This window comes from Alternaria incomplexa, assembly GCF_024043165.1.
Source record: "Alternaria incomplexa strain BMP 0042 chromosome Unknown scaffold_9, whole genome shotgun sequence".
NCBI classification, from domain to species: Eukaryota; Fungi; Ascomycota; class Dothideomycetes; order Pleosporales; family Pleosporaceae; genus Alternaria; species Alternaria incomplexa.
In genome coordinates, this window is record NW_026249858.1 from 616179 (window position 1) to 636564 (window position 20386).

The 20386-nt window shown below is 51.9% G+C and overlaps 8 protein-coding genes across 8 annotated transcripts; 4 read left to right on the forward strand and 4 right to left on the reverse strand.

Annotated features, from left to right (window-relative positions):
- Positions 1–2239: 2239 nt before the first annotated feature.
- J4E90_006567 (uncharacterized protein) lies at positions 2240–3972 on the forward strand (the record flags this gene model as incomplete). Its single annotated transcript, XM_051436112.1, has 3 exons — positions 2240–2515; positions 2571–2804; positions 2854–3972. The coding sequence occupies 3 exons, from the start codon at positions 2240–2242 to the stop codon at positions 3970–3972; spliced, it is 1629 nt and encodes a 542-aa protein (XP_051289906.1).
- A 2641-nt stretch (positions 3973–6613) lies between these two features.
- Positions 6614–7880, forward strand: J4E90_006568 (uncharacterized protein; the record flags this gene model as incomplete). The annotated part of the gene is made up of 2 exons (XM_051436113.1): positions 6614–6873; positions 6935–7880. The coding sequence occupies 2 exons, from the start codon at positions 6614–6616 to the stop codon at positions 7878–7880; spliced, it is 1206 nt and encodes a 401-aa protein (XP_051289907.1).
- A 1419-nt stretch (positions 7881–9299) lies between these two features.
- Positions 9300–9744, forward strand: J4E90_006569 (uncharacterized protein; the record flags this gene model as incomplete). Its single annotated transcript, XM_051436114.1, has 2 exons — positions 9300–9555; positions 9611–9744. The coding sequence occupies 2 exons, from the start codon at positions 9300–9302 to the stop codon at positions 9742–9744; spliced, it is 390 nt and encodes a 129-aa protein (XP_051289908.1).
- A 192-nt stretch (positions 9745–9936) lies between these two features.
- J4E90_006570 (uncharacterized protein) lies at positions 9937–11769 on the reverse strand (the record flags this gene model as incomplete). Its single annotated transcript, XM_051436115.1, has 3 exons — positions 9937–10910; positions 10963–11658; positions 11709–11769. The coding sequence occupies 3 exons, from the start codon at positions 11767–11769 to the stop codon at positions 9937–9939; spliced, it is 1731 nt and encodes a 576-aa protein (XP_051289909.1).
- A 1148-nt stretch (positions 11770–12917) lies between these two features.
- On the reverse strand, positions 12918–14270 carry J4E90_006571 (uncharacterized protein; the record flags this gene model as incomplete). The annotated part of the gene is made up of 3 exons (XM_051436116.1): positions 12918–13033; positions 13126–13730; positions 13780–14270. The coding sequence occupies 3 exons, from the start codon at positions 14268–14270 to the stop codon at positions 12918–12920; spliced, it is 1212 nt and encodes a 403-aa protein (XP_051289910.1).
- A 949-nt stretch (positions 14271–15219) lies between these two features.
- Positions 15220–15585, forward strand: J4E90_006572 (uncharacterized protein; the record flags this gene model as incomplete). Its single annotated transcript, XM_051436117.1, has 4 exons — positions 15220–15245; positions 15299–15351; positions 15401–15463; positions 15518–15585. 4 exons carry the CDS (start codon positions 15220–15222, stop codon positions 15583–15585), a joined length of 210 nt encoding a protein of 69 aa, XP_051289911.1.
- Positions 15586–16001: 416 nt separating this feature from the next.
- J4E90_006573 (uncharacterized protein) lies at positions 16002–18288 on the reverse strand (the record flags this gene model as incomplete). The annotated part of the gene is made up of 5 exons (XM_051436118.1): positions 16002–16204; positions 16257–17025; positions 17073–17270; positions 17320–18050; positions 18105–18288. 5 exons carry the CDS (start codon positions 18286–18288, stop codon positions 16002–16004), a joined length of 2085 nt encoding a protein of 694 aa, XP_051289912.1.
- A 297-nt stretch (positions 18289–18585) lies between these two features.
- Positions 18586–20034, reverse strand: J4E90_006574 (uncharacterized protein; the record flags this gene model as incomplete). Its single annotated transcript, XM_051436119.1, has 1 exon — positions 18586–20034. The coding sequence occupies one exon, from the start codon at positions 20032–20034 to the stop codon at positions 18586–18588; it is 1449 nt and encodes a 482-aa protein (XP_051289913.1).
- Positions 20035–20386: the final 352 nt, after the last annotated feature.

Here is a 20386-nt window from a genome sequence, read left to right on the forward strand (position 1 = left end):
AGCTTGTTTCACACCAACTGTATGCAGAATGCAAGCATTGCTACGGCCATGCACTCGGACGAAGACTATCGCTTGAACGCAATCCTGGGGCTCACTGGCTGATCTTTAGCATAACCTATCGAAACCGCTATCGTTTCTGTGACTCCCACTACACTGGTGGAAACACATCGCTTGAAGCCATAACAGATGATTACATATGAACTCAAGAACAGAATGTTAATCTTTATAATCCATAATTGCAAAACTCCTGTGGCGTGCGTAATGGAGATTGCTCGTCGGAGTTAACTCCAGTCGTCCAACCTAGCCGCCCAGTGTCCGCAGCAAACAACAGACACAGCCTCGTGAAGCTTTCGCAACCAAAGCAAGGCTTTCGGGTCTACCAAGCAATGCGGAGCGTCCCAAGCTCAAGTAGTCTCTCTGTACGATCCCCAAGTAGGCAGGTGGTGATCGACATGATTAGCAACGATGATGGTTGGGTATCGATTTTGCAATTTCAAACAAACCCAGCCTCAAGTCAGTCAGCACAGCAGATGAGTAATAGCCTTGGCTTCCCTAGGCCTCTTTGGTAAGTAAGTAGTCAGCAAGCGTCCGTTGAAGATGACTGGAGGGGAGCTTCATTCTTTTGTGACAGGCGGGCTCGGGCCGACATAACGTTTCTAGCGTCCGCACGTCTGGTGGCAGTACTTGTAGCCTAGAGCTTATTTGGCACGCCAAACGTAAATGTTGTTGGTGGAAGTTAGGGATAAGGGGGTTCGGGGGGTCTTCTGCTTCGCGGTGGCCTTGGCGAGTGTCCGGACGAATAGATGTCGTGATGCTTGGCGGCCATTTACTCAAAATTCTGAGTGTGCCAGATGTGGCAGGCTGCGGGATGTTCCAGGGCTTTAGCGCTAGCCAACGGTTTCGCTGCCCGGCGATGTCGTTCGAACTCTCCGAGTTCCTCTGGGTTTCAGCGCCATCCTCTCCGCATGGTTTACGAGGCCCTCGAACAGCATGATTTCGTAAGCATCGAGTTGGGCGCCTTGTCGAAATTGCAAACGCCTGTTCGGCTGATCATTGCACGTGGTGTGGAACCCTTGGTCAATAGCGCGCCCCTTAGCTGGCCAAGTCTCCAACGTTCTCCAGCCTCATCTTACGAAATTCTCCGCTGCACGCATACGGTCGTTGTACGTATGCTTGATCGACAAGCTTTTCCTGGTTTCATAGGTTTCGAGGTCTTCGCAGTTGCGGTGAGAAGGATTACGTGGAGCTAGCTTCCCCGGATCTTCGCAGGTATAGCACCGAGGACGCTCGGTATCCGTAAACACCGTCAGGCCATGATCTTGTCGTTCGCATGATCAGCATACTCACATATACGCTTACTAGCCACATATCAAACATAACGATGTTTTAGCCCAGACCTCGGGATTGTTGTTCGCAGACCTTTCCTTGAGGCTCCGAAACGCGTCGATGGACGGCGAATAGCAGTCATCGGTCATTCTCCGGACACGGTGCACTGGCAGCCGTTGAGTGCCGCTGTCACTCATCCTGAATCAGCACGGCAGGTGAAACGCTATGGTACCGCGGATAGGCCGTAGCTTTGCCCATTCTCTTGGGGGATCACGTTGTTGTTTGAGGCCCAACATGAGTCCCCAGACCACCGGGTTCGTGATAATCGATCAGACCAATCGGCCGATTCCAGGCATCTCCCGGGCTCGCGCACGCTGCTCGAACCGGTACGAGGATCTGCATCTTGCGCACGAAGCGTTGAAGTTATGCCGATGCGTCCTTGCTCGTCTTTGCGCTCGGTGTGATGCGGTGGCTTTGGCGAGCTTCAGATGGAGAGACAGGAGCTTATACTTTCTTTCCAAGCCTCAACTCTAGGTGGGATCGACAGTAGTGCGGTCGCACCCGCGAACGCCGAAAAGCGCGAGCCTCGAGTATTTGTGGATATAGATCGTAGCGACCGCCACGCTTTCCAGGTTGTCAATCCTTCAGTCGTTTTTCGTTTGTTAGTCCCCCCGTCCGTTCACGATCCACTTGTGTGGTGACTCGTGTCGCCAGTCTTTCCTTAACCTCTCTGATCATGGAAATCATGATGTCCGAAACATACTCTAACGGGACTCCTTCCTCGTTGGAAGATCCGCACCCGATGGTGGAGCTGGCTCCACCACTCAACTCTCCTCCAGTCTCAGAACCACACCCTATATACGCACCTATCACTGGAGATGCATCCGGGAAGAGGCCATCCGTGCCTTCAATCATGGGGTACCGCTCTAGGTCATCAACCCCAGGCACATCAGACCCATCGAAGCGCGAATCATACAACCTCGCTGGCAGCACATTCCTCATCACAAACGATGGAAGAACGCTCAAACTCCCTATGCCATCAAATTCCAAAGCCGATCCTTTGAACTGGGGCAGGTGGAAGACAGCCGGAGCGCTGTTCGCATTAGCTCTCTATTCTATTATCTGTCTCACTGCGGCTCAAGCAGCGTCAGTCATACTCGATAGTATCCAAGCAGATTTCCAGGATGAGGTAAGCTGCATTCTATAGCTACCTGAGACGAATACCGCTCACATACTACATCTAGGACATACCAAATTATCAGATCAAGGCGTTGGTTACAGGCCCGACCATGCTCATGGGCATCGGGTGCTTGATGTGGGTGCCAGTATCAATCGGGTTGGGTCGCCGACCTACGATCTTGATCGCGTCCCTTGTCGAGCTGGGTGCTATCATATGGGCTGGTCAAGCGAAAAGTTTCTGTTCGCTCGTGGCCGCAGTCTGTTTCCTCGGTTTGGCAGAGGGCCTTGCGTTATCTCTTGTAAGTGGGGTTGCAATTCCCCTATCAATCTATCTGCTAACAACATCAGGCCTTCCTAATGGTTATTGACCTCACATACATCAACCAGAGATCGGTAGCAGTAGCTCTCATGTGGTGCATGGCAGGATGCTTTGGCACTTCAGGCGTTGCACTGGTACCTGTCTTAGCCGACCACGGAAACAACTGGCGGCGATTCTACCACTACTGGACCATCCCCGTCGTCATCTCACTTGTCGTCACGTTCTTCCTCTATCCGGAAACATACTTCAAGAGGCCGACTGTAGCTTTCAACGGGCTCATTCTGTTGCAGAGCGCCACCGAAAAGCTGACAGTCTACGAAGATCGCGAAAAGGACTCCGAGATCTATCGCGACCTTCCCGAATACCCGCTGCGCACCGGATTCGCGGGCTTCCGTGATCGGGTCGGCCTATCACGCTCACCCTTCGCATCATGGGCTTCGGCGGGTCGTTGCGTCATCCAGATGGGTTACTGTGCCGTCAACCCACTCATCTTCTGGGTCTTCATTGCCTCTGCCTTCAACTCGGCAAGCATGATCTTCATCGGCGCAACGTACGCACGCGTTCTTGTCGCACCACCTTACAACATACCACCTGGTCTTGTTGGCACCGTCAACGTCGCATCCGGAGTGGGAGCCCTATGTGGCTTGCCCATTTTCGCCATCCTCTTCGGCAAGGTGCTGAAGCGGCTATCGAGCCGCAACAAAGGTGTCCTAGAAGCAGAGCACTACCTCGTCAGCTACATCCTACCCGTCATTACCGGCGCTCTGAGCTCTTCACTCTACGGCGTCGCAGTACAGTATCAATGGCGAGCGTCTGCTTTTTACTTCGCATACGGTATCAACGGCTTCTCCTTCATAACGATGATGATTGCGAACACGCTTTGGGTTACCGAAGCTTTCCCACGCTGGGCGGCCCCCGCTATTGCTGTTGTTTTTGGAGGTTGTTACTTCCTCAGTTGGGCCATGAGCTTTGCGCTCGTACCGTGGATAGAGTCACATGGGTACGTGTGGGTGGGTATTGAACTCATGATTTTCCAGATTGTGGGCGGGTTGGTTGCTATGCCGGTGGCGTTTTGGGGGAAGAGTACACGACAGGCCATCGCTGGTAGGTGGGCTGAGGATAGAAGTGGTGCGCTTCGTCCGCTGTGAAGGGGTGGGTTGTTAGAGCTGTAGTTGGGTGTCTTTCTTTACTCAAGGTATGCTGTCTTGGGTATGGATGGGTGCGGATAATTTATAATCTTAAACTGCCGCTCAGTGCTACTTCCATGTTCGTGTATCAGTGCAATTTTATTGTGAAGCCGATCTCAACGCTACCAGATGTCGATAGTCATGTACTCCATCGACCACGGTTGCGGAGCTGGGCCACATGCAGGGCACTCGTGATCTAGCCCTGCTCTATGAAGATAGCATTGCCCAATAAGTATGTAACATGCCTTGCTGCTGAGGGTTCTTTGACGCAGAATGACAGGGACGTCGAGTCCTTCTATAGCCCAGATCGTATCCCCTGGTTCTACTCTCCTTATTTGCCGCGATTGCGATGGTTCATTGATAACTGGAAATAACGCGAACCCGATCGATTGATGTGTCTCAAAAGCCCGCTTTTCCCCACGAAAGCTGTTCATTAATTCACCCAGATCCGACAACTGCTTCCAATCATAATCCAACCGTCTCTCAGACGAAGGGCTGCAGCAATATCCTGGTCGGTGACAGACATTCGATTCGAAGGCAGGTCTCCGTCCATCACGTCGACGAGAGTAAAATTCCCAATAGAATCTGTCCGAAGGGAGTGTGTAGGTATTTTTGGTGACCGTGTCCAGAAAGCATCCTCGTACGCGCAAATACGGGATCGAAGAAGACCTCATGGAGTGACTCCTAGGTATTGGAAGGCGGTGATCAGTATGCTGGCTTCGGTACCCTAGGAAGGAAGCACGCAGAGAGCTGAGCTGTGTCTGGCGATTGTCATGTGAAGCATGTGTAGCTTTCGACTGGAGCTCGGCATTTGACCAAGTTTCGATCGACATTTGACTGAAGCCACCCGGAAGCTTACTCATCTGCGCTACTGTAAATTTGGGAAGCTCCATAAATATGAAATCACGCATTTTCCAATCCGGTACCCAGCTTGGCATACTATTGAGCTCTAGAGGCTGATAGGGACATACATGCTTCAACACGTCTAGCCGTCTCGTGGTGAATATCAAGTGTGTTGCGAGATTCCAATAGACTTCTTCGGTGTCCACAGCATAGTTTATTGGAAGAGCCTCTCGAAAGGCTAAGGGGAGGAATCCATAGAGAGCGAAAACTTTGTCTCTTGGATCTGTGGCCATGCAGCGACGGGCCCGATGTAATAAGTCTAGGCAGTCGTGCTCGTCTCGTTGAGTTGCTGGAAGCCAGTTTAGAACACCTGGAGGATTGTGCTTATACGCGTTGCACAGGAAAATGAGCTCCCGAACCGTCTGCGCATCCCAATGGATAGTGTTAGAATCCGTATAGAGTGCGACTAGCTTCGCCAGGGATATTTCTTGTAACACCCAGACCCTGTTGAAGTACGGGTGCTGCAGAAACTCCATAACCAGGGACTCCTCGATCCAAGTATCTCCAGTGATTATGCCTCGAGATCTCTTGTCTAAGTAACGCAAGAATCTCGAGATCCTTTGAGGGTAACAGAAACCCAGGTATAATAACACTTGAGATGCGTTAGAATAAACGGCGTTCATGAGGCGCACTTGGTGGTTTTTTTCCGTCGTGCTTGTCTGATCGATACATCTGATAGTAATGTGAGCAATCAGCCTTTGTACGACGTGAAGTCTGCACGACGAGCTTACATAGCATCAACCCAAAGTACACGGGTTAGGTTTGGTCTTCTAACGCATCGAAGGGCCGCTTCACAATTCTTCGTGATAGCGAGCTTCTTCCCATGACAAACTATAGACTGGGACAGGGAGGCATCCCCATTCGTCATCGCCCAAGTATAGGAAACCGCTTCGTAGAGTGGTTCGGATGCTAGACTGACGTGGACAAGCTCGCATACGATATCGTCCTGCTTTTGTCCTTGATGCAAACGCACTAGCCGGATATATTGCTCGGTTTCGTAGTCGAGTGGTTCGTACTTGAAGCGTCGTTCTGGAGGAGATGATGACGTCGCTTCTTCAACGAGTTCGCCGCAAGATAGACAGCAGCTGAAAGAATCTGTGGTTTCAACATGCTTGTGCCGACAGGTGTTTGGCATTTTGTTTGCTGTGTAAGGAATTGATGCATGAGTGTGGAAGCATCAATGGCAAGTAGCGCATTTTTGTTCGCTTGATAACAGATGAATTCATCGGTGAACGCCCGGAAGTCAGCTGCGTGGATCAGGCTGAAGGGAGAGGAGTCGCCCATATTATACGAATCAGCCCAGGCTCACCCAGGTAGCAGCCGAAAAGCACAGCCACGGGGCGGTACACCGGTTTGCAGCCACCTGAAGTGTTCAAAGTCATCAGACAAACCCGGACTTAGATTGCACAAGGGTTAGTTTTCTAGTAGCGGTATAGGTTCACATGGGAGCTTACTGGAAGAGCCGGGCTCTTAGGTGTTTCGACGCGTCTTCCGGCATCTTTGCCAGTAGCTAGCACGGACCTGCGATCAGCGGAACGCTCTCCGCAACTCTGAGCCAACCCCACGACCTTGCACAGCCGCGTAGTAAGACCATCCTGCATTCTGCATTGTGCATATAGTCTTATCGGCTACTGCCTAGCATCATTACCTGTCGAAGATGCAATGAGCACTGCAGCTGGGTCTCGATTCGGCCCAGAAGATGCGCCGCCCACCGGAAGCTCATTACAGCTTCACGATACCGTCGATCCACGATGACACGACACTCGATTGCCGCGTATACCATCCAGATACCCTGACCAAGCCGAAAGACTCGGCCGATATCGCGCAATGGAAGAGGAGGGGTATCGTCATGGCACACCCATACGCGCCAATGGGCGGTAGCTACGACGATCGGGTGGTTGGTATCGTGGTGGAAGAGTTCTTGCATGCTGGGTGGATGGTGGGCACGTTCAACTTCAGGTACGGCCACCACAGGTCTTCGCCGTAACAGTAACAATTTGTAACTAATACGTACTACTAGAGGTGCTCACGGGTCTAAGGGACGCACTAGCTGGTCTGGAAGACCCGAACTAGACGACTATACATCCTTCGCCGCATTCTTCATGCACTACGTATCCTGCCTCCGACCACGCATTACCTCCGACCTTACCTTCGTGCCCGACCAGTCTCCGATCCTATCGAACCAAAGCGAGTCAACACCGGTGCAAGATGATGCATCCCCCATAGTCATATTGGGAGGCTACTCCTATGGCTCCCTCATCCTCAGACACCTACCGCCCGTACCGACTATACTACAACCGTTCTCCGCTCCAGTAGCAGGTACTGCGGCCGACGAGATAGTTCTGCGCGCTCGCAAGCTAGCAGACCAGAGCAATCTGGAATGGATCAACCTAGCTCGGGATGAAACCAGAGCTAGGAGGAAAAGCAGAGCAGGGAATGAACCAAGACCTCCTGTTACAATGGGTGGGGAAGAGACAAGTCCAGAGAAGCGCAGGAGTAGCAGAGACGTCCGAAGAAGTCTAGAGGGCGGTTCGCGGCTCGAAATCCGAACGAGGTTGAGAAGCCTCAGTCACAGGCGACGGCACGAAAACCACGAACCGATACCGCAACCGGAGAAGAAGAGCGCGACTACTACAATGCCGGATGTGCGTTATCTTCTCATCTCGCCGCTCACGCCGCCAACCTCTACACTTGCCGCACCGGCTCTGATACACAAGTTTTGGAGCAGGTCTAAAGACGACTGTCAGGAAGTGATTGGAAAGCATATAACCCTAGCTCTCTATGGGGACCAGGATATCTTCGCTTCGTCAAAGAAAATCCGAGACTGGTCAGAACAGCTAAAAACCAAACCGGATTCACGCTTTACCGGTGTTGAGGTCGCAGGCGCAGGGCACTTTTGGCACGAGAATGGCGTCGAAGCAAGACTAAGATCTGCGCTGAAGGAATGGGAAGCTACGATACGATAGCAGAATACAAGATCATTATGCTTCAGTCGTGAACTCGAGCTACCGGTTCCCAGCTGGTACACATTTCCGAGATCAATATTGCGTTCTTCTTATCCTCAGATGCAGCACGATGGCTGGTAAGAGGCGGGTAGCAATGACGTAGCTCCATCAGGACTCATCCCCAACTCTTCAAAATGCCCAACCGCCGCTCAGCAGCATCGAAAAGCCTTTCACTAGAAATACACGAAGCTGAATTCGTCCTCCACGATCTCATGTGATGATTTCGCAAGAGTCGTACCAGTGTTTACTCGGAGGAACAGCTCCGATGCTACCTCTATGTATCAACATCAACATGCACAGTTTTGACTCTTCAAAAGTTGGCATAGATATTAGCTGAACGACTTTCCTGCTTGGACACTTCTCGTTCAGTTTCGATGAAACGTCCTGGTAGCCGCATTGCCACCCTCCTGCCGCGCAGATTCAGAAACACCTAGGATACTCGATAGTCTTCGAAAAAGAAACCCTCAATACGAACGCATGAAGTCGTTCCAACAAACCAGGAGTGGCCAACGGCCGATAATCCGGCTCGGCGATAACAGTCACGTCGTCCTGACATGGTGTTGGTCGGTGTTGATGTCTTCTCTCGGTGAGCGTTGCATCGTCACAGTCGGCGCACGTACATAACTAAGACGTGATATCATGCCGTGCCTGACAGATAGCTCGTGTTCTCGGCTTGGAAAGCTTGTTCCGGCTTGACGGCGCCACGATACTATAATAGTTCGGAGATTTACTTCTCCACTTCCTCTTTCATGCTCGCGGGCGATTCATCCGGTGGGTGAAGACGCTCAGACTGTTTCCTCACCAAAACAACGAGGTTGAGACGGGGAGAATGGACAATTTATCCTCAATAAGGACTGAGTACTGTGAAGTACCATCAATCAGGTATTCGAATATTCTTGAGGCACCAAAAACAGACATCAACGGCAACGGTCGGATGCTCTGACGTCAAGCGCATCTCTCCGCCAGGGACTGCAGGATCTGAGCTTGTACCTGTCTAAAAATAAGCTCACTAACGCATCGAAAAGGAGAAGCGCAATACCAGCGCGCTCATAGTATTGAGGACCCTGGAAAACAGTATCTCTATGGCGAACAGCACTCGGCCGACCAGCGCGAAAGAGGTAGGCAACCCCACACCGCCAGGTCAAGGATACACCTCGCATTACGACGTGAAAATAGATGCTTTTTGTAGAGTTCGTATTCGTACCCCGTAATCACGAGAAACGTGCATCACGGTAGCATTCGGCAGCTACGGCTCTGTGTATATAACTTCGTTATTTCTCTCAGATAGATAGACATCACCAACAACATCCATCACTTCCTCAACACTACTATCAATACTCCAATCCACCAACCTCTCTCACCACAACCACAACCTTCAAAATGCAGTTCACCACCGCCCTCCTCGCTCTCTGCGCCAGCACCGCCACCGCCGCCGTCCTCCCCCGCGACAACCAAGGCCAGTGGAGCGTCCATGTCACCACCGGTCCCGCTGAGGGCCAAATCTACCTTCACGCTGAGTTCACAAACGACGAGTACGCCGGAGACGACAAGCTGAGGAACACCTGCGTCGAGGCTCAGGATCCCTTCTTCCACAACTGCGACCGCACCACCTTTGACTTCTCCTACGACGGAAAGGGTAAGCTTGTATCCTTACATATATTTCCTCCATAGCATGATCTAATATTCTCTAGTCGTCACCCTCCAGGAGACTCTTCCCAACGGCGCTGTCGTCTACGGCGAGGCTCCTCTCGAGGTCACCACCGACATTGGTGCTGGCCGCAAGGAGGACAGCATTGTCATCCCTGTTTCCAAGGCTGTTATCTAAGTTGGGAGAATTTGGTGACGATGGCCTTTTGGCATACTTCCGCTCTGTGAAGAGTAGTGTATATATTTGATTGTAATGCTATTTATTGAGTCAACGCAAGCAAACTGAACACATCATGCAATGAACTCTATGATTCTTTGAACTGTCATGCATCTCCTTCCTAGCCAGATGCCATTCGTCTAGATTTATTTATCAAACAGTCACAGTGTACTCCACCGCATTGCCCGGTTCCCTGGGATAAAACTCAATCATGAACGTCGTATCCAAGCCCGCCGCCCTAACAGCATCCAAAGCCGCCGCCTTGATAACAACACCTTGCGCAGTCCAGTCCCAATGGTTACCGTACGTCGCCCGACCCTGCTGTAGCACAGGTAGGTACTGCGTCCAGTCATCCACCAGATACGTTCCATCAGCTTTGGTAGCCTTGACGGCAGCAGGCCTGTTCTGGCCAGACCACGTAATTGGGATAAGCAAGTCCTGACCGGCTGCTGGTAAGGAACCAGATTTGCTGGATGGGACTGGTGTGGTGTACTGGAGGATGTTGACTTGCAGAGCGGCGCCGCGGTTGAAAGTCAATGTTAGGTTTGCTAGACTGCCGGTGGGCGAGGTAGGTGTGACAATCGATTTGAGGTATGCAGCTGTGAAGGTGATCTTCTCGCCTGAGACGGTGTAGTCTTTGCCTTTGGCTAGCTGTCTGCTTCCTTTGCTAATCTTACTGAGTGTGTTTCCGTTGAACATGAAGCCCAACGTGGCGTCTCCTACAGTCTCATTCCTGCGGTGGTAGATGTACGCGGAACTCGTCTGCGTTGTGGCAGAGCCGTCTGTAGTACTTTCCGGGAGTGCGTTTGGGATGCCTTTGACTGCATTGCGGTAGATGTCCAAGGCTACCTCGTCGCGCCAAACGTGCGTTGCGCGATCAAGGAAGTCGGCTCCGTTGTCCCAGAGGATGGTCGAAGTGTTGTGTTTTGCTGCTGTGCGGAGGAAGAAGTCGAAGTATCGCCAGCGCGCTGCAGTCTCAGTGGCAACGGGCGATACAGCCCACTCACCGATGACCAGAGGGATATCGGTGAAGTTTCCACGGACGGCGGCGAGGTCGGCTTCAAGAGTAGCTTTGTCCGCGTCAGAGCCCCACGTGGTTTTGCCCCAGGCCTGGAAAACGTAGTCGTCTACAGTATGATTAGTCATGATACCTCGTGTGGTGACATGGTTGCTGCTTACAAGGTGAGTAGTAGTGATACTGAATGCCCCAAGGATTCTTGAACTTCGGATCAGGCCTCTTAAACCACTGCGACGTCTTCGCTCCATCTTCACCAGCGCCAACGAGCGTAACAACGCGCTTCGGATTGTGACCCCCTGCATCATTGATAGCTTTGAGGAAGATGTCGTTCAGCCTGTTGACCTCAGCGCCATGCTCAGCCGTTGTTCCTGGAATCTCATTGATCGTCTCGAAAGCAACCTTCTCGCTCTTGCAAGCCAGCTTTTTGCCAATTTGCTCCCACAGCTTTCCAAGCCTCTCTTCCACAGCTGTAACATTCGTGTTCGCTACTGTCAGATCGGCCCAAGTCCAAGAGTCGTGGTGGACGTTGACAATGGCGTACAATCCGCGGTCTGTGACCATGTCCACGACATCTGATACACGTTGCAGCCACACAGGGTCGACGGTCCAGTCTGGAGATTGGGAAGTGAAGTGGTAAGCCCAGGTAATGGGAATTCGAATGCTCTTGAAGCCAGCTCTTTTCGCATCATCGAATGTGCTTCCTACAACAGGTGGGTTGTTCCAGCTGCCTTCAGTCTCCACGGCATCGAGCGTGTTGCCAACATTCCACCCCGGATTCAGCTTTGCAAAGAAAGTACCGGCTGAGATCGACGCGAACTTTGAACTCGAAGGGCACTTTACGCCAGTGCCGTTCGTCGCTGCCTTGTGTTAGCCAATATTTCGCTGTCGAGACCATGGAGAAACGAACATTGAGCGACAGCAAAGGCGCTGTTAAGCAGCACTGCTGTGCTTGCATGGGAGATTCTCATTGTGATCCTTGAGAGCTCTGGCCGGCTGTTTTCCAGAAAGGCCAGGAATAAGTCCAAGATATACACTCTGTCCCATGTCTTTGGCGCAACTAACTCACCTCAGATTTTCTTCCATATAGCCTGACCCACTCTCCCCTCGCCACCTCTCTACAAGCCTCGCATGTTAATGAGGTTGTTACCCCAGGTTGTCGCCGCTTGCGGCTAGCGCGACAATCAAGCTTCCACTTTCATTTGCTTATATTGAAAAGCCGCCTTCTTACCCGGTTTTCCAGTGCGGAAGCAAAAGTATAGAAGGCGCCTGGAAGGAGATAGCGAGGTCGATTGAGACAATTCCATTGGTCGTTGCTGTGTTTGGTAGAAACATCGCGTCCTAGCGCTATTATAAGCCCCAGTCTGGGTTCATATGCAGGTGGTCCCTACGGGCCTGACTCCAAATTAGCCTGGGAAGCGACATTTCTCCACCAAGGATTTTGGCACTCCTGTGATCACGGTTTGGTCTCTTGCCCTCAGGGTAAGTAGCTCACATGCGAACGCCGAAGACACTTATCTTCAAAGTAGTAATACAGTTATTCCGTATCCAAATCAATTTGGCGAGAATGTGCCGTGACAGCTGCTGACCCAGTGTAAAGTACTCAAGTCACCACACGTGTGATCAGTGCATACACGTGCGATATTTCCGATACCCAAAAGGCAGACAAGACCCCCAGTAAAAGATCTAAGACAATGATGTATCAAAAGGTGAAGGCCTCCGAGTACCATCAGCGTACAGTATGCCATTGGGGGAAACAAGAGAGAGAGCTAGCAAAACAATTGAAGAAGAGATTGATTCCTGGAAGACGTCTTGACCGCCCTAAGAACGCCGAAAAAGAAGAAAAAGACCAGGTACTAAGAAGGTCACTAACCCACAGTGTCGCATGAGACACGAAACGTTTTCAAGGAAAAACGCCGCATATGATTTGGTCCAAGGTCTTATCAGACAAGTCGTCTGCGGAAGGGCGGCCCCTTAACTCGCGTTGACGTTTGTACTCTTTCGCGGCAACATGGCGTTCGTGCATCTTGCGGTAATAGATTCTCCGATCTTCTGACGAATCACGATGCGGCTTGCATAGCTCTCTTGGCACGTGGTATAGACGCTCGCGCTCGGAACCCTACTCAGGGCGGGGCCTCTTGGCACCGTGCGGGTTCTGCCAGCTGCCATCGTTGCCGCCTTGATTGCCTTGGAAGAATCCTGGGTTGAAACCTGGGCTGGCGCCGAAGCCACCTCCTATAGTCTTAGTGTTAGCGATCATCCAAGCAAAGGACCAAGAAGTATGGGGGTTAAGTCACTAGTCGGAGGATGAAAGATTCTCGACGTACCCATTCCTCCCATCATGCCCATATTGCCACCACCCATACCCATCATGTTGGCCCCCATGCCCATCATATTGCCGCCCATAGGCATGTTCATGCCACCCATGGGGTTCCCGCCCATAGGGTTCATGCCCATGTTGCCGCCACGACCACGATTGCCCATGCCGCCGCGCATGTTACCGCCCATCATACCACCGCGGTTGAAGCCGCCTCCGAAGTTGTTCATACCGCCCATAGGGTTGCCGAAGTTGCCCATCGGTGCTTGAGCCCCGTAGCCTCCCATGTTGCCGCCCATGTTACCACCAGCAGGAGAGAAGTTACGGTTATTTTGGTAGCCCATGCCTCCTCTGTTAAAGTTGCCACGGTTGTTGTTGTATCCGCCTCTGTTGTTATATCCACCTTGGTTGCCGTAATTGCCGGAAGTAGCGCGATCGTTCCTACCCTTGTCTCGCGCGGGGACATCCTTTGGTAGTGTCTTAAACGGATTGACGTGTGGAGGACTGAAGATCGCGGTCGGCTTCTTCGTGTGGGCTTGGTCTCGGAAGAGGTTCTCGATCTGGTGCTTCAAAGCAGTGGCTGCTTGGGGTGAGTTCAAAAGAGCGAAGACTTGACTACAAGAACGATTAGCCTGGTGTGCCTCAAAGCAATGGAGTGACTAACCCTTTGCTCTTTCCGTTGACCTTGTGCTCGTTGAAGGTTACCTCGACAAGTTCGTCTTCGCAACCACTCTGATTAGCCCATCCGCGGATGTCTTCTTCGCTAATCCACCAGTTTACGTCGTTGATCATAAGCGCTGCGGTCGCGCCAGGATCAGTCGGGCGATCATCGTCCTCACCCTGCTTGCGCTTTGTACCCTGTTGCTGAGGTGCTTGTTTGTGAACGTCGAGGCCAGCCGCACCCCCTGTGGATGCTATCTGTTGGGTGCTCTGGTCGTGATGGCCATCCCCGTTTGTTGCGTCCTCTGTGGACTCTTTGATCGCTTGTTCGCCGTTTTCCGCCTTCGTGGTATCCGGTGCGTTGTTTGATGCCGCAGCGTTCGCATCTGTGTTGGGAGTGTTGGCGTCGGTTACGGTGGTGTCTTGCTGCGCGGTCGAGTCTTGGTAGGAGTCATCGCCGTAGATGTCGATATCGAAGTTGTCGTCGTCAGCCATGTCTGCTGTGGTATGTCAAGTCAACTGCAGTAAGCGATGAGTTCTGTTCCGGTATTCTTTCTTTAATTCGCTTTTAGGTACTTGATGTGCTAGTATCAATAGCCAAAGTACATGCAATTCTGTGATTGGCATACAAATCAGCATGATGAGATAGAGGGGTGGTAAAAGAAAGTATGCGTTTGCCGTCTGTTGCGATGCGAAAGCCAGAGAAAAGACAAACAGCGTAGAGTGTAAGGCCATACGTACAGTGCCGCTGTCGGCGCGTGGTGACAAGGTCCAGAAAGACAGCTCAGTGCAAGACGGGATAGTCCGATCGCCCCTGGCAGATGCGGAGATGTAAAAGGTACAGGATGTGGTGCGAGAGATGTGTGTGTGAAGCCTCAGCCTGCCTCCTGCGCTTGCTATTGCTAGCTTCCAGTACAGTGTGCGCGAAGCGAAGTTGCTGTATACAATGTCCCTTCGAATTGATGCGGCGCTGAATCGTGCGCTACCAGGAATAAGAAGAAATGGAGAGCAACGAGGACGAGCTCGAGTCAAATGCCAAACACGTTCCCCTTCAACCCTTGACTCTGCGCGTGAGTCGACGTAAGCAAGCGGGTCGCGGTCGCGTGTCTCGTGGGCGGTTCTGCTGCGTAGTGAGTGACTGCGTTGAGTGACAAACCTGGGGAAGTGGGTAGAGTCGACTTGTCGGCGCGAGCACGAGTGATGGTGAGCGACAGACGACGACGCGGATGCGATAGCTCCAAGTTAGCGTCGCCGCTTAGCGTGCTTGGCGCAACACCTACCCCTGTCGGGTTTCTCCGCAAGGCCAGATTGCGTCCGTCTGGTAATTTGGCAGCCGCTACCCTGAGTTCGCGACTTCTCCAGCAACCCGCGATACGTTCAACTCGACAAATCACTCACGACAACTCCATCCACCCCACAAATCAACAATCACGCATCAGTCGCCATGGAGAACGTCAAGGAATTCGCTGAGTAAGCCCGACGGCAATCGCACGATGAGAGAGCAATGGCTAACCTCCGCGCAGTATGCCCGCTGAGTTCCTCCGGGAGGGTACTCTGTTCATGAACCGCTGCACCAGTACGACCGCCTCTGCAAACCGATAGCGCCGTATCTAACACAACCACAGAGCCCGACAAGAAGGAGTTCATCAGGATATCGCAAGCAGTCGGAATCGGTTTCCTGATTATGGGTTAGTGACAGGTTGCGTGTCCGCCCCAGGTCCATTAGACTGACCATTCTGCAGGAGTCATCGGCTACGTTGTCAAACTCGTCCACATCCCCGTAAACAACATCCTCGTCGGCGGCTCATAGACGCTACTACGCCACAACACATCGATTCTCTTCCCTTTGCATCTTCGACCACGACACCGGTCCGTTCATCATATCATCTTGTATTAGGGGCATTGGGAGTGGAAAGACCGGCCTTTACCTTGCGGGCTCCATAGAGGACATATGGCATACTCAAAATGGCTGTACAGTACGGAGGTTGGGTCAGCGGGAGTTTGATTATATCCAAATTTAGGCATGCGCAACATTCACGTTGATGGAGTTGGCGGACCACTTGACGTGATGTAGACTGAACTCGTGGGTTAGAGTCGACTGATCCAGAACCGAAAGTCCCTGCATATATACAATTACCCCCCAAACTCCTTCCTAGATCCCTATATACAAGGCCTACGTTCGCCCGTTCATCGGAAGTCTGGTAGGGTCAGCTGATGCAGGAGCTTTCACTCCTCATTCATCATGTCTTCGTACCACATAGGATGCCTTCTCGTCCTGCCCTCGGTATTGTAGAGCCGCTCGTCATGATGCAACATGTGATTGACCCGCCTTCCAATCTTCGGCTCCGCTTCATCTTCTTCAAGGCCGTCATTCCATGTGTGGACTGTGCAAGTTCCCTGTGACGTGCCCCAGCCATTCCATGAAGTTGCTAGTGATGGTCAGCAAGAGAATGGATGATATAAGGATATGTATATGCTTACCAGCAATCATAGGTGCATTGGGGTGCCAGCTTGCATCTCGAACACAAGTCTGCCATCTGCCCTCATTCCTACCCCAGTGATCGTACATGCCTGAGAGAAGATCTGTTTCACGTGGCCTTGAGTTTCTGGTTGCTTTGAGAACATCGACTTTGCCAGCAAGTGTCGCATCCAGGTTCCAGATGTAGACCGATCCATCGTAGCTGCCGGAGTAGACATATCGCGAGTCTGTGCTTCCGGGTGGTGAGAAGTGGCATCGGATAAGCGTCTTCAAGACCTTATGCCCTCGGAAGGTGACAAGCGAGCAGTCGTGTGGATGTGGGCGGTAGTCATCGAAGTCGTACGCGTTGGATCGGTACTCAAAGCGGTTGGTGTATGCGTTGGGATCAATGCGATCAGCCTTCTCTTTCGACATCATTTTCCTCAGATCCCAAAGCTTAGCGGTTTGGTCCTTGCCGTTGCTAAGTACGTATCGCCCATCACCCTTGCTGTCGACATACGTTAGTCCCTCGGTGTGACCGAGGAAAACACCAGCTTCTCGGCCATCACCCATGCTTCTTCGGTCCCAGACCTTGAGTGTAGTATCGTCTGAACCAGAGTAGAGAATATGAGGCGAATTAGTGTCACCGAAGCAGACCGCATTCACGTCGTCCTGATGACCCGGGATGCGCAGTACAGACTGACGACGCTCTATGTCATACACATAGACAGAGCTGTCTCCTGTTCCTGCTACAATCTCACGTCCATCGCCAGAAAACCTTATCGACCAAATCTGGAACAGTCAGTTGCGAAGTCGAATATGATGTGTGACTATCTTACACCAAAGTATCCGCGGAATCCACGCGGGGCCGGTCGACCCAGGTCTGAAAAATCGAGGTAATGGGGCTCAGAATCGTCACTGGGGTCCGTGTGTGCTAGCGCGACGATGCTTCGAATCGAGCTGTATGCCAGGAAACGGTTGTCTGGACTTAATGAAGCATCTGTGATAGTCCATTGGCCGCCATCATATCTCACTGTCTGCGACAGGTCAGTTTCGCAGGGCTTCAAATTCAAGGATGTTACTTGCCTTGTAATACTTCCAGTCATATGGATTTGACGTGTCGTACATGCGCACTTTGAAGTCCTGAGCGCATGAGAAGAAGAAATTACCATCGTCAGAAAATTGTCCCGAATAACATCGCGCATTATAGTGTATGATTGTGTCGGCCACAGACTCGGGTATCATGTCTTGCCTCAACAGCTTCGTGGAATTCTTTTGGCGACCATCACCACCGATGCCTAGCTCTCGTCGCATGATGTTGTACGCTAGCCTCTTTTTCCTCTGGAGCGTATCCTCTGGTCGTGGGTTCGTTCCGAAATTACCTCCTTGCATCAACTCCTGGCCCTGCTCGCTAGGAACCTTTTCGAATAGGTCTCTGCCTCGTGGCCCTCGCCTTCTGCCAGAAGACCGTGTGCCGATAGGATCATAGCCGGTGCCTGCATTGCTGTCCTCTTCATCTTCCTGCTCATCATCATCAAACCTGTGTCGCCGAAGCCCAGATCGAGGAATTAAATCGGTGGCGAATATCCGCCCTAATCCGGCATGCCCAAGTAACTGCATTATCTGCTCACGTGTAATCATGACTGGCTGCCGAGGGTCGTCTGGATCTTCGTCATCCCCGTCCTCGTCTTCTTCTTCGTCCTCGTCATCATCCTCGTCATCCTCATCCTCTTCTTCGTCGTCATCTTCGTCGTTATCGTCGGTGTATTCGAATGCGATCTCCACTCCGCTGAGGTTACTCAATCGTTCGGCAGCATCTTGTGATAATGTCAGTAAATAGTTCATGAGCCATACAAAACAGATTAATATACCATGAAAGCTCAAATCGCCTTCACCGTCCTCATTGTCGTCGGTCCCCTCTTCTGCGGGCACAAAGTCCATGTCGTCATCATCATCTTCAGTATCGCGCCAGAACGGGTCGTTTGGATCGTAAACAATGGTTCTTGCGGTGTCCTCCTCGGTAGGTGGGCTAGTCGGGGCGTGCGAAGAACTCATATTTGCGAAAAGCTGTCCAGCAGATGTCGCAAGTTGTACCGAGGTGATTATGATGGTGATGCTCGTAACGGGCGGGAGCTTTGTTAGTAGTGACGGTAATAAGGCGGGCTATCTCCGTTTTCTCCACTCTTATCGATAGATTGAGCCACGCAGCACGGCTGTCCACATGACGACACGTTATTGGCATGAGCAAGTAGAAGGGCATATCTTGCATGGCGATTCATTGATTAAAAAGCGTGGGTAAACAAAAGGGTATCTAATCTCGAAGAACAGCGTGACAATAACCCCGCATCGAGCTCAATCAGTATCTGTATCCTGATGCGAAATCATGAGTTCGGGATCCGGATCATCGTCTTCAGAGTCAAAGTACGTTTGTCTAGGCGACGCAGCGTTCTTCGGCGGGGACCGACTGATCCTGATCGCAGATCCCGTCATCTCCTCTGGTTCCCTAGCCTCAAAACCATCATGACCTATCAACGGTTCTGTAGCTCTTTCCTTGCCCTTTCCTTTCAACCCAAGAGTCTCTTCTAACATATTCTTGCCTTGGTTGAACGCTTCCAGCTCGGCACCGATGGCGCAAACCAGGAGGTTCCAACTTCGCGACGACGCAAACTCTAGCTTCTCTTCGAGGTAGGCAATTATTGCATCCATTTGCCCGAGAAGCTTATTGGGATCTGGGGCGCTTTTCTGTGTCGTGGGCCGCATAGAGTCTTGTAGGGTTGTCTCGTAGTCTGCCACCCTTTTCATGACGTCGGTCCATAGTACTGCGCCCTCGTCAAGCGCACCGCGATCTCTATCGACCTCTTCGCACCTTTCAGCCAGCCTTGTGTACTCGTCTTGCCAGTATTCGCGCGCCATTTCGAGTGTTCTTCGCTTCGCGGGTAGTGTGAGGAACGGAGAAGACGACATTGGTACGTGGTCCGCGTTCGGAGGTCGCGCAAGGAAGTTTGAAACCTCCCGATCTAACAGTGACAGCGATGTCTTGTACGATGCCAATTTTGCTTCCACGGAGTTTTCCGTATCAGCCAGCTCGTCCAAGACTCGCTGGTGTTGTCTCTTCAGCGCCCATAGTTCTTCTTCCTTCTGTCGAATCTCCTGTTCTAGCTTCGAGGCTTCCGTTTGTAAGGTTTGTGCTCTTGCGCCAGCGTCTTCTCTTTCTATATCCCTGATCTTCTTCGCGAGCCGTACACGCTTCTGGCTCCACGCATCGGTCTTCTCCACTGTGTTTTGCAGTTTCCTCAGATCCTCATCTAAGAGGTCTAGTTCCTCAGCCTTAATACTGGCAAGTTGCCTTATCCGCTTAGATATACCTTGCCTTGCTGTGTTTAGTCCCACTTTCTTGCTCCGTGTTGCGCTGTGACCGTTTCCGCTGTCCTCGCCTCGGTCACTGGACCGAACACTGCTAACAGTTGGTGTGGTGCTTCCATTCGATCCGCGACCGTCTCCTGCGCGAAGGCTGCCCATCAGGCCATCAGATTGTGCGTCAAGTAGCTCTTGCAGCTGTTGTTCGAGATGTCTAGCTCGCCGTTGCAAAGCTAGTAGGTCGTCGGGAACGCGCGGCGGCGGCGAAAGGCTGGATCTTGGGGCGTGCCATAGTACGGAGGAAGTTACAGGCGGTGGTATTCGAGGAGAAGGCGGAGAGTTGTAAAGTGGTAGTTCGTGTTCGCGCGCGTGAGGGTCTTCGAAGGACTTTCTGAATCGCCGCGGCGGTGAGAGCGAGCCGAGGACCGAATTAAAGATAGACATTACGATTAACCATGAGGTTCCTGTGCGCTCTATGGTATATTTGAAGAGGCGTTGGTGAGAAGTAGTTGTGTATGTGGAAGCGTTGGTACCTCGCGCATGTGAACGAGTCAGGCGCGCTCGGAGAGCTCTTAGTCAGCCACGTCATCTCAGACAGCTTGGGAGCATCACACGCAATGATAATCGGCAAAACGTTCAAGTAGAGCACAAGATGCGATCAATCTTGAGGGATTTTCGTGAGGAGTAGCTACGCTGGCAAGCTAGAGACATATTGTCGTGCTTGCAAGTTCCCGTGAAGTACCTGGCAAATGACTTCCGAATGTTGCACCTTGGGGTATGAAGACTCTATCGATGC